The sequence below is a fragment of the Balaenoptera acutorostrata genome, chromosome 3 (assembly GCF_949987535.1).
Source record: "Balaenoptera acutorostrata chromosome 3, mBalAcu1.1, whole genome shotgun sequence".
NCBI classification, from domain to species: Eukaryota; Metazoa; Chordata; class Mammalia; order Artiodactyla; family Balaenopteridae; genus Balaenoptera; species Balaenoptera acutorostrata.
The window spans coordinates 81,491,755-81,504,759 of NC_080066.1; the positions used below are offsets into that span (position 1 = coordinate 81,491,755).

The 13,005-nt window shown below is 34.8% G+C and overlaps 1 protein-coding gene across 5 annotated transcripts in view; it reads left to right on the forward strand.

Moving 5' to 3' along the window:
• The window catches only part of CCPG1 (cell cycle progression 1), a 49,922-nt gene that overhangs the window by 14,158 nt on the left and 22,759 nt on the right, over positions 1-13,005 (forward strand). For 4 of the 5 annotated variants that reach the window (XM_057543937.1, XM_057543938.1, XM_007194921.3 and 1 more), the window contains exons 2-7: positions 2,379-2,447; positions 5,216-5,336; positions 7,035-7,111; positions 8,080-8,284; positions 10,082-10,177; positions 11,983-12,234. In XM_057543937.1, the coding sequence (XP_057399920.1) occupies positions 2,388-2,447; positions 5,216-5,336; positions 7,035-7,111; positions 8,080-8,284; positions 10,082-10,177; positions 11,983-12,234 (811 nt within the window). In that variant the 5' untranslated portion in view covers positions 2,379-2,387. The remainder of the gene's footprint in view (positions 1-2,378; positions 2,448-5,215; positions 5,337-7,034; positions 7,112-8,079; positions 8,285-10,081; positions 10,178-11,982; positions 12,235-13,005) is intronic. The other variant, XM_057543940.1, reaches the window with a different exon arrangement.

Below are 13,005 nucleotides of genomic sequence, written 5' to 3' on the forward strand. Positions count from 1 at the left end.
TCTTCATTGCGGTGTGTGGGCTTCTCACTGTGGTGGCTTCTCTTGTTGCGGAGCACGGGCTCTAGGCTCGTGGGGCTCAGTAGTTGTGGCTTGCAGGCTCTAGAGTACAGGCTCAGTAGTCGTGGCGCACGGGCTTAGTTGCTCTGTGGCATGTGGGATCTTCCTGGACCAGGGCTCGAACCCGTGTCCCGTGCATTGGCAGGTGGATTCTTAACCACTGTGCCACCAGGGAAGTCCTAGGCCAATTTTCTTAATCGTAAAGCCCTACCTACTTGTTCCATATAGAATGGTTTTTCCAAATACCAAGTCACTTAAACCAAAATATACTACACTTTCTCTTTTCTATTCTTTGTTATTCTTCTTGGTTATTCAGTCCTTTAAAAATCTTTCGTGTCTGTCTTCTCAAATCTCTCCTAACCCCTCCCCATCCTACTTACCCTCTCCCCCTCATCAATACTGGTTAAATTTAGGTGCTCATCTTTTTCATGGAATATTGCATTGATTCTTTGTATCCCACAGGTCTAGGGCCGTTTAGTTGTTTCCCCATTTTAATATGTGCCCTTTGAAAGATTCTGATTTTCAGATGTCTTCTTTTAATACTTCACTCATGCTAAATTAATTGCATTTCTTAGAAGTTTCATATTCTTTAATTTTTTCTGCCTTTATTTTTGTAGTGCTTTTCCCATTATCTCTTGGGAAATCCTTCCAGTGTCGTCATATTTTTTTTTTTTCTTGATAATAAGGAACCAGAACTTTATTTTTTTGTGATAGCTCTCAATTTTAAAATTTTGGCAACTAATTCAGTTAAAAAACATGCTGTCCAGCATGTCTAAAAACATTACAACCTCATTTATAAAGCCTGCTTTGACCATTTTCCTTTCTTCCTGCAAAGTTAACTGCTCAGTCTTTGTGCAGTCTAATATGTTAACCCACAACTTTCAAACTGTTATAAAATAATTAAAATACAAATAGTAACATCAAAGTTTTTTTTTAACTCACGGAAACTGGTTCAATGAGAAATTGGGCTTTATGTAGTCAGTTTAATAAGGAATGGTGAAATAAAATTGCTAAGATATAAAATTGGTTAATATCCTATAGGGAGGGTATTTAGGCCTAGCCTTTGGGATAGTATTCTCTACTGGACAGAAAAGGTGCATTTCACTGTAATAGTTTTTTTTTTTTTTTACAAATTTACCTCTAAATTTAGAAACTGCCTGGGCCCTAATTAGTTGTAAATGGGAAACCAAACAATCAAATGACCTCAGGTGAACTTATTGTGAAATGTTCTGTCTCGAGTGACATTAAAAGTCACACCGTCGTCTTTATGTCTTATTTTAGATTTTGAATAATTTGTCTGAAAACTTGCTTATTTTGTACTATCAGTGACCAGCCACCTCTCTGTATCTTCTCTTTTTAAAGTATTAATTTACAAGAGTTTCCAGAATCACTAATGGACGGTCCAGATCTATATTTTTTGCCCTGTTTTCATTTGTGCACTGGTTCCATATTAAATTGTCTGCAGTAGAGTTCTGTTAGAACACTAACCATCAACTTGGATATAATGGGTTCTCAGTATATGTGCCGTAATAGAAGCATTTATAAGACCTATGTATGGAACAAAGTCAGCAAGATACCATTTACTTTAATGAGCTTAATTTTGAAGTTTAAATAGGAGTTTCAGATAGAAAGGGTAGAACAAACCAGGTGGAGTGACCAATGTGTGCTGGTTTAGGACTTGAGTCTATCTAGGTTATTGCCAATGGCCACAAGTTTCTAACCAACTTCTGGTCTTTTTCTTCCCCTATTTTAATGTAACTGAAGTGTTACCAACATGGTTATTTTCCTAAAAACCATGTGATCACATTCCTTCCCTGCTTGAAAATATTAATTGCTTCATGTTGACAACAGTAGATTTCATTTTGCTGGGCCTTGGAACTCTTCTCTTTCCCCCACTTGGTTTCTTCAGCCATGATTTTCACACCATACTGTTCATTGAAAACATAGGCTTTTACTCTGGCTGACTGTTCCCCATTTGTCATTCCCTCAACAGTTGACTTGCTCAGAGTCAGATTGTTCTCATTTACCTTTGTTTCTGCCTGGCCAAATCCTACATTTTCTTTCAGATCCAGCTTGCCTCTTCATTCCACAGTACGACCGTCTAGACTGTTTCGGCTCAGGAGGATCTCCTTGTCATAAAGTTTGGTTGTATTTGTTCATATAGATATGCAAGCATATCCTGTCTGGTAAATCTATGGGTGGGTTGTCTCAGTTTCACCTGGAAGGCAGTAAGCCACTTTTTGTACTTGGGTCACATATTGTACTTCCTATAGAATTTTTTAAAATGTGTCCCACATATCAATATGTTTTTGTATTTGTAGACCTGAAAAATGTCTGAAAATTCCAGTGACAGTGATTCATCTTGTGGTTGGACTGTCATCAATCATGAGGTATGCTACTTAATACTTTTTATAAGGCAGTTTGTAATATTACAGTGTTAACAGTGATGTAAACTGGGTTCTTTGAAGGCCATTAGTTTTTTACATTTAAGCATAAGGTTCCATTGTCTATAGCTTTTCCCACCTACATTTCACTTCACTGCTGAAAACTCTTCACGAGCCAGCATGTTATTGGACATTGCATTCCTCAGCTTTGAGACATTAGGCAGGTATTTACTGAGGGCTTATTATTGGTCAGGTCCTGTGCTTTACTTATGTTCTCATAATTTTAAACAACCCTCTGTGGTACAGATTGTTTTCATTCTCATTTCATAGTTGAGAAGACCAAAGCTTATGGAGATTCAGTAATTTGGCCAAGATTATGTAACTAGAAAACATCAGAGCCTGCATTTAAACAGACCAAGGAGCATGAGGAACATGTGTTCCACCCATGTTATGTTACGTTACATTATATTATCATTTCAGAACTTGATGGAAAAAGGACTATGGCTAGAACTCTATTACAAAATGAATTTGATTATAGAAATATGATGTTACATAACTAGTACATAATAAACAGTAATTTATTTTCTCACACTGGTAATATATGTTAATTACAGAAAAATCATAAAATAGTGATGTATAGAAGCAATAAGATAAAAACTATACTTATTTAAAGTGTTAATGGATTTATCTATAATTTTCCTGTTTATTTTTAGACTCAAGCCTCACTTATTTTCCTTTATCAATAAAAATTTTAAACAGTATTTTTTACAATTCCTTTGATAATTTAATATTTAGACAATTGGTTAGTCATGACTTCTAGAAAACAACATTAACCAAAGTTTCTGCAAGAAAGTTTTAAAATTTATTAGCAGCTGTACCAGTTGAAATTAATGTGGTTTCTTTTTCTTCTTTCTTCTTTTTTTTAATAAGTGACTTTTCTATTTTTAATCTGTTTTCTCCAAAGCTTAGATCAACTCTCAGAGTAACAATTTCTCCTTCAAGGATAATTAACAGTATAGAAGTAAGGCAGCTGTGGGAGTCTGCAGTATGAAGCAAGATAGCAAACTTTTCTGGCATTTAGCCAAGTGTGTCATTTGGGCATTCTGTATTAGAGATACCTGTCACAGAGTTGATCATATTTGTACCTTTATCCTTCTTCCTTCCATATCTTGTTATCAGGTACTACTCTTTCTTGCTAATTTCTCTTACATGTTTTTCCTTTACCATCACTACCATTCTGATTAGGCCAGATCTGGTCTCCCCAGTGACTCACAATTCAACCCGAACCTTGTGTCTGTTACTACCATTCTCCTGCCACTTTAGGCAATCCCAAAGTCTTATACTCAGAATTCTCTTTAGGACTCAACTCAAACCCACTGCTTTAATGACGTCTCTTAGTTTTTGCTGTTGTGAGTTATGTATATCAGGAGAACTCAGACCTTTTGATTTCATGGATTACTAAATTATAGGAAAATTGAGGGAGGGGCCTGGAGAGAGACAGAATCATTAGTGGATAACTTATTTTGCTAATTAAGATGAGAAAAAAACCCTGTTAAGATCCACTTTTATTAAAAGACAGTCTGACATCAAAGTAAGAAGGAAAACCTTGGAAGAATAAAAGAACAGTCTGAAATTTTATAAGGAAAGTTTACTCCATTAATCTAATAGGTTAATTTTAATCCTTGCCCTTAAACCTTTTTAATCATATGTTGCAATAATAAGTAGTTATTTGCTTGGGGCTGTTTCTCTGAATAGGCTATAAATCTGAATTTTAGATTTCAATTTTTCATACCCTGTGACACTAGCAAAATGCCTTGCCTAGAGTAGTTCCATAAGTGTTGAGTAGAAGCAAATTAATAGAAATAGCTAAATTTAGAAACTTATCCTCTGGGATTCAGATTTATTTCTTGGGCTTAGTTAGAGTGTTTGACTTTTAGACTGACTTCTTTTATTTTTTTTAAGATTTTTAAAAATTTTATTTTTTTAAGATTTATTTATTTTTGGCTGCGTTGGCTCTTTCATTGCTGTGAGCAGGGGCTACTCTTCATTATAGTGCGCGGCTTCTCATTGCGGTGGCTTCTCTTGTTGCAGAGTACAGGCTCTAGGCACGCGGGCTTTAGTAGTTTTGGCATGCGAGCTCAGTAGTTGTGGCGCACGGGCTTAGTTGCTCTGTGGCATGTTGGATCTTTCTGGACCAGGGCTCGAACCCGTGTCCCGTGCATTGGCAGGTGGATTCTTAACCACTGTGCCACCAGGGAAGTCCCAGGACTGACTTCTTCTAGAATCTAAACCTATGGCTCCCCTGCTGTAGGTTTTATGGACTAAATTGAACAAAAGGAATAGATACTGGACTTCCCTGGTGGCACAGTGGTTAAGAATCCACCTTCCAATGCAGGGGACACGGGTTCGATTCCTGGTCTGGGAAGATCCCACATGCCGTGGAGCAACTAAGCCCGTGCACCACAACTACTGAAGCCTGTGCCCCTAGAACCCCGTGCTCTGCAATAAGAGAAGCTGCCGCAATGAGAAGCCCATGCGCCGCAACGAAGAGTAGCCCCCGCTCGCCACAACTAGAAAAGGCCCATGCGCAGCAACGAGACCCAACGCGACCAAAAATTAAAAAAAATTTAAATTAAAAAAAAAAAAGGAATAGATACTGTTCCCTTTGGAGTATAGCAGCATCTGGGACTTTTAAAAATGGAAGCATCTACATGTAGTCACATCTATCTTTCGGCAGCTGATAGACAAATAACTGATTAACACTTTTTATCTAGGGGTCTGATATAGAGATGGTGAATTCTGAACATGGTGCAGCCAATGACAGCTGTGAGCTCACCCCAGAATGTTCATCTTTATCACAAGAGGAGCTACGAGTATTGCAGTTAGAGCAGGGAGGTAAGTTTAAAGAAGTCTGATTTTTCTTTTTTTTTAATAGGATATGTGAGCAACATTATGAATCTTGCCTTCTTTCTAGGTGGGCAGTCTAAATCATCAAGTCACACTGAAAGGCTAGAATTTTCGTGTGGATTAGGTGGGCAGGCCTAAAGAACCCAGTGGCACCAAATTGCCCAGGGGATTTGTTTGTTTGTAGCTATAGTACATACTTGGGCCTCCATATGACTTTTTGATACTGCTAGTGTAAACAGTGACTAAATATTTTTAACCTTGATTAAGACTAGTGATATACAAAATTATTTATTCACACAAAGGATTTACTAAACTCTTCTCCAGTTACCACACTTCAGAGTACCTTTGGTTGTAGGTGGTAAATGGCATTTAACTACTGTATTGCATTGATGTTATATATTCTTCTGTGGGATTTGATGCCCATATTAATTATATAGAGGATTAAGAAACCCAAATAATTAATACATCTTCATATTTAAAAATTACTTCTTAAATTTTCTTTTAAAAATTGCATTAAAATGTAAACAGAACATTTCTCCATCAGGAGAATAAAGTGCATGTGTTAAGGCCAGAAATATAAAGGATTATAACTGTTAATCTTGTTTTCAGCTTATGTGTTGATTGCTATTCTCATTTGAACAGTGATTCTCATCTTTGATGGGTCAGAGATCTCTTTGAGAATCTGAAAGCTGTGGATGGTCTCTCCCAAGAAATGCATATATTTAGATACGTAAAAAAAATTTACATTCTTCCTCAGGCGTCCTTGGACCCAAGTCCACCTTTGTTGAGGAGTCTTATCTCCAAATTAATATTCTGTTAGGAGCTATATAACACACACAAGTGATGTTTGGGTGTTTTTCCCTTTGTTATTTTGGAGGGGTTAAATTACATGAGAAATACACATTTATGATAGAAAAACAAATGATGAACAAAAAAATCAAAGCCATCTATAATTCTTTTTATCTGGAGGTAACATTATACCAACAATGCATATACTTTGCTATGCATAAAACCTGATGCTTATTGTATACCGTTTTAATATTTTTAGCTTCTATTAACATTTTATAGCCTTTTTCATTAAAAATATGACATTATAAACTCTAATTTGTACATTGTTTTTTGAGAGTTTCTTATAAAATATATCTGCATCTGCTATGGTGACATTATCTTGTTTTTCTGTGTTCTTTTGAGGCCTTGTTTTTTATAGTCTATTTTTTATTGTAAAGATTTGTAATTTGAAGCCATAGTTTTGATCCTTGTGTTACTAGGCATTGACAGTCATTAGAATAGTGGTACGTTTAAGAATTATGAATAAACTAAGAATTCAGGAAATGTGCCATCAATTATCTGAGAATCAGTTTTCCATATTAACAGGTTTTTACAAACACCTTGGCTTAAGTACTTTGGAATTGTAATGTAGAGATTGTTTATTTAGGGATTATGGTTTTTAGTAGATTTTTAAATGAGTTCAGTTCAGTACCTAAAATTATCCCCTGACAATTTCAAATAGTTATATTTGAAATACAGAGATCTTTTTAGTAACAATAGTGACTGTTATAATTACATGTGGCATTTCATTAAATCCACTTTAAAAATTAGGAATAGATTTTATCTGCCTATATTATAATATATGCAGACTAAAAAAGTCAATGAAGTGTAATTAAATTGATCTTTGCTTTATGTCAGAGAGCAGCCAGAATGGCACAGTGTTAATGGGAGGAACTACTTATCCAGCTTTGGAGGAAATGAAGTCAGCACTTGAGGTAACCTTGTGTTTTACTATGTGGGTATATGATAAACAGTATTTATTAGAGAATACTAATTAAAGCTTCCATTTCTATTTGTGCGTTCTGTTCCTATTTGAATTATAAATATCTTTTGTTGAAAAATTTGGGATTCTGCAGGTTGGTCAGTTTTAAGATTAAAGTTAGCTTCCATTTAACTCCTAATTAAGTGAGCTATCTTTTAATTTAGAAAAGCGATTTCTTGGTAATGTGTTAAAGATCTATTCATTTCACCTCTAATATTTTCTTTGGAAATATGTTGCTTTCTTGAATTATATTGAGAAAGTAAGGGTTCATATCTAAAATGAAGGTTAGTTTTAAAATTTGAGAACAAACTTTGTCCTTTGGCATTTTACTTGACTTCCAGATAAAACTAGATAGCTGGATGATCTTTACATTACATAGCTTTTGAAGTTTATCAGGAAAATTTAATCAGTCTTTTATGGGCTCCCTGACCACAGAGTTATGCCCAAATAAACCTGTAGAACTGGTGAGAAACAAATCCTCTCCTTTTTGTGGACATTGGGTTGGAAAGGTGGGTTTGTTTCTCAGCTTCTGCAGCCCACGAATGAATGGTAGACAGCAGTTTGATTTAATTCTGAAAGAGTTGCCAACAGGTTTGATGGTATTTTCAGACTGAAAGATAAGCGTACTATTTGTTTTTGTTTTTGTTTTTGGGCTATGCCACACGGCTTGTGAGATCCTAGTTCCCTGACCAGGGATTGAACCTGAGCCCCTGGCAGTGAACGTGCAGAGACCTAACCACTGGACTGCCAGGGAATTCCCTAGGATGAACCTACTATTGCGTAATCCTTTCCTGTTGGGCAGGACTTATTTTAAACCCAATCACCATACTACTTAAGTACCATTATATACTTTGAACTGCCTAGAAAATATAATGCCCATAAATAATTGTTGAATTTGTCTCTAAAATTATTATTCTTCAGGGAGAGGAAGAAAAGTTACCTGATGACAATCTCTATTTTGGAACTGTCAGTGATGATTCTGATATTGTTACACTTGAGCCACCTAAGTTAGAAGAAACTGGGAATCAAGAAGAAACAATAATTGTTAAAGAAGCAGAGAGTCCAGAAGACTTTAACATGGGCTCTTCCTCTAGCAGCCAGTATACGTTTTGTCAGCCAGAAACTGGTAAGAACTACATAACGGATAACGCTGATAGGAGACTTAGGACTCTTGTGACCACATTTTATATAATGGCTTGTTTTCTGACCCTGAATTTCAAGTTTTGAATATGTTTGGGTAAAACTTGTGAAAATTTTTTGTAAAATCTACTCTTATATCTAGTGTTTTCCTGGACCTAGGGCCTAGAGCACAGTAGTCCAATAAATACCATCTTTTATCATTGGAAGAAGAGAAAAAATAGCTTCAAGGAGATTTGTTAATGTCTCAAACACTCCAAAATGCATTTGACAATTTTTAGGTCTTTAGGAGTGGGATATTAAGCCATTATACCTAAAAAAGTAGGACAGTGTTAATAAGATTTTTGGTTACAGTGGTACAAATTTTATATTATAGAAATAGTAAAAGAAACTTTTTATTGAAGCCTTCCAGATCCATTTAATTATTAGTCAACAAACATTTATTGTGTGCTACCATGTGCCAAACAGGGTTTAAGGAACTGGCAAAACAGCAGCATCCTAAAGCCCCTGAACTTTGGATCTTTCACTTTAGATTGAGTTATGAGAATGTACCTATTGTAAGTCACATTCTTAATGCAGTGAATGCCTATTGTTCAGACAGAATCATTTGGAGGTAAAATGTGAGTTACTGAGCTAATTCCCTCTACAATTCTTTGGCTCAGTTTTAGGGACATATATAATAACATCTTTCAGGGTAATATAAATATTTAGACACAAAGTGACAGAAAATCTAAGAAAGAAATCTATAATTAACCCACGGTTTTTAACCCCCAATTGTAATTTAGGGTGAATTATGTGAGAGATACCTGGGACATTGCTAGTGATAATAAGAGTTTCTTAATTTGATGCAAAAACAGGAACGTGTAGTATTTATTTCAGATCATTTTCTTAGATTTTACCATTCTTTGTTTAATTTGCCAGAATCAGACAGTGGAATTTTTCTTACTCTAATTTAAGCTAATAAAATTCAAGTAGAGGTTAAACCAGAAGCTGGTTTAATTTAAAAATATTTGTGGGCCAGAATGTGTAGTCAAATTGAAGACAGGAGCATTGCAGAAGAGTCCAAGCAGACATTTAAGAAATGATGCCACACACTGTTGATTTTTTTTCCAGGAACTTCAGTACTTCAGAGCACATTAATCTAGTTTTTAATTTCCTTTCTAAACTTGGACTTCTTGGGAATTTTACAGATTCAGTTAAGCAGAGTATTTTTTTAGGTGTATTTTTATGTATTGCTGTCCCTCCCAAGGGAATTAATTATTTCAATAAAGAAAATGTTAAAAAATAATCAAAAATGATTTTGGACTATGTTGAAAATAGTATATATACATCAATTATCAAGTTTTTGTTCTCTTCCCTTAGCCCGTATTTTTCTTGGTTGGTTAATTCCGTGCTACCTATTTCTTCTTTTTTTTTTTTTCCCTTTCCCTTTCTTCTCCATCTTTATAGGATTTCAACTTCATTTTTTTCTTTTTATAAATTAGATTCTATGGCAATAGTCTTTTTGTTGATTTAAGAACATTTCCCACTCCCTCCATATGACCCTCTCCTCCCCTAAGGAACCAGAGTTTGTAGCTGTAGAAAAGTTTGTATTGTGTATATATATATATATATATATATTTTTTTTGTATATATGTTTTTTAAAAAGGCATGATTATTAGATTTTGATGGAGTACAAGTGATAATGTTAAGTGATAATTAAAACAAGTGTTTTTCAATTCTCTTTTTCCTTTTTATTCTTTATAATAAAGCTTTATACATCTTTTTTCCTGTTTATTCACAAAAGAAAGGTGGTGGGAGAAGCTGTGGAAGATTCCTGAATGCATAAGGGGATGGGATGATCAGCTGAAACACCATGTTCCTAGCCAACTCGCTTTCCAAGGTGGTGTGACTAAATCTGATCAGCTTTTCTAGAGCTGAGTGTGCCTAGTCACATTTACAATTTACTTAGTGCTTTGAAGATATCTGTTGTAATCTGTGATACTCTGAACAGGTGTTCAAAATTGATCTTGTAATAAAGCTGGCTAAGCTTATTGCATGCCTTTGCATTGCTTGCATCTTGGACTGTGTGCCAAATTATGCTTTAAAAGAAGTTTAAAAATCAAAATATTTCAGCTATCATACGTATGGGTTAAAAAAGATGGAAGCATTAGATAAGGATGCGAATTTGTTCATGTGGGTTAGGCTGGTTTGTTTACTTAGACTATAATGAAGGCAATAAGTTAATGTAGAATTGAAAATTTAAGAAATTTTGACAAATGGTTTTTTTTTATATTTACCCATCTTAATAATGTCAGAAAGTCTGACTTAAGTACTCCAACCATGATCATGAATGCCTTTGTATTATGTAATGCTTTGTTTAAGTCTTCCTTTCTTTCTCTTTTTCCAAGAAATGTAACCTCACAGCTGAGGCGACGACATCTTGGAAAAACTAGTGATCAAGAATAACCAGATAAACATGATGGGCATAAGGGTTATGACCAAAAGATCTCTCAGTGGCATCTATATCACTAAATATTAGGAATATTCATTCATTCAGTAGTGCCTTCTGTCTTTGTGTTTGTTGTTGTAAGTGTGAAAGTTAACTGAATTCTCTATGATGCATCTTTTAGAAGTATTGTCTAACCTAAGTCACCAGCTTTGCTGTGGCATGGATACCCTGTCTTCTGAAGAACTGTTCTGCTTTTTCGAAGCATGAATGTTTGTTGTTTTGGAGCTCTTTGTATCAAATTCATATTCACATTTTATCCTTACTTTTAGTGCTTTTTTTTTTCTTCTTCTCTCTGGCCTATGGAAATTATTACTGAGTCATCTAATCTTCTGTGTCAGCATATAGTTTATTGATATATGGAACAATGTTAAGAAATTATACACTTGAAAAAGCTGAAGATGGTTTTTTCCAATGAATATGCTTCTAGTCCTTGAGATTTCTCGTGGAATTTTTTTTCCAATTTGTTGTTCTTTATTATTCTTTTCATAAAGGAGCAGCACAAGACTAGTCCTTAATATCGGAGATAGCTGTTGTGTCACTTCCTCATGCTGACATATTTACTAGAGGGTAAAATTAATAACCTTCTAGTAAGAGTGGCAGTCGAAGGGAAGGGCTCATCTGACTTCTGGAAACGTGTGTTAAACTATAGTGCTTTGAACCTTGATTTTGGGTCCATAGGATGGAAACGAAACTAGGGACTAGTACACTCAAGGAAACTTTTGGTAGTTGTTGTCTTTTTTAAGTCTCAGGAACTGCTTATATACTTCCCTCTGTTCCTTAAATAGTTGAGCTTAAATTACCTCTATTTGAAATTAAATGAAGAGATAGAGGGGTTTTTTTTTTCCCCTTCTAAAAATAGTATTTGTTTGTGGCTCTAATAGCAGTGAAATTTAATAGGCTATGAGAATGATTGTTCTAATGGTGTAAACTATAAGGGAAGTTAAAAAAAAAAAAACAACCAAAATCAGACCCTCAAAGGCACAGAGTATAGTTAACGGTTTCTTATGTATCGCAGTTGAAATCTTTGGCTTTATGTTGATAAACTTGAAAACTTGAGTTTTTGTTTCTATTGTGTTGTTTTTGTTCTTGGCTGTCGTATGTAAAAAGGCATGTAGGGATGGCATTCTAAATCATATTTACTGGGAAGGCTTTTCTAAAATATTTAATATTTATCTACATTTTTCTTTTTAAAATAGTATTTTCATCTCAGCCTAGCGATGACGAATCAAGTAGTGATGAAACCAGTCATCAGCCCAGTCCGGCCTTTAGACGACGCCGTGCTAGGAAGAAGACTGTTTCTAGTTCAGAATCCGAAGAAAGGTTACTTGCTGAACAAGAAACTGAACCTTCTAAGGAGCCGTGTAAACGTCAATTCAATAGTGGTCTCAATAAATGTGTTATACTTGCTTTGGTGATTGCAATCAGCATGGGATTTGGACATTTCTATGGTAAGTATTTGAAAATTTGTTGTATATAAACTGGTGGTGAAGAGAGAGGAATTCTGGGATCTGTTTTCAGTGTCTTCCTTAAAATATATGACCTTGGAAAGCTTGTACGTGTTTGAGCCTTGGTTTGCTCATGTGGAAACTGGGGATAGTGTTGCCTCACAAAGCTGTTTGTTTGCACTGAAATGAGTCAGTATTTAAGAAATGTAAGGATTGCTCATATATTTATTTAAAGAAAATATTGGAAGATTAAAAATCTGAAATGCTTACGAGGCAAATCATTTTAATTTAGAATCACAGTTAAACTAGCTTTAACTGTGACTTTATTAGGAGGATTATTTAAATACCACTTGAAATAATTATATATGAAATGTCACAATAATAGGTGCTCATTATTTCTACTTTTGGGTTTCATGAAAGCATTATATTTTGTGACTGTTGTTACTTCCATGATTCACATGACTTAAGAATTCATTTGTTTTATACTTTGCTCACTATTATCCTTGTTAGTATTTATTTACATTGATTAATAATTTTCTTAATACCTTTAAAAGTATCCTGGGTGAAAAGAGGAAGGAATTCCATGTGGTGTTATTTTTCTTTTGGGAGCCTAACCGTTGAGTCTTATTTAAGGTATATATTTGTACAAAGATAAGACTGAGAACTGAACATTCATTCTTTTTGCTTTATTAGAATTTTGAAAAAGACACTTTAAACAAATGTCTTAGATCTTGTCAACTTCACAAATTTCAGTTTGCCTTGTATTAACTACTT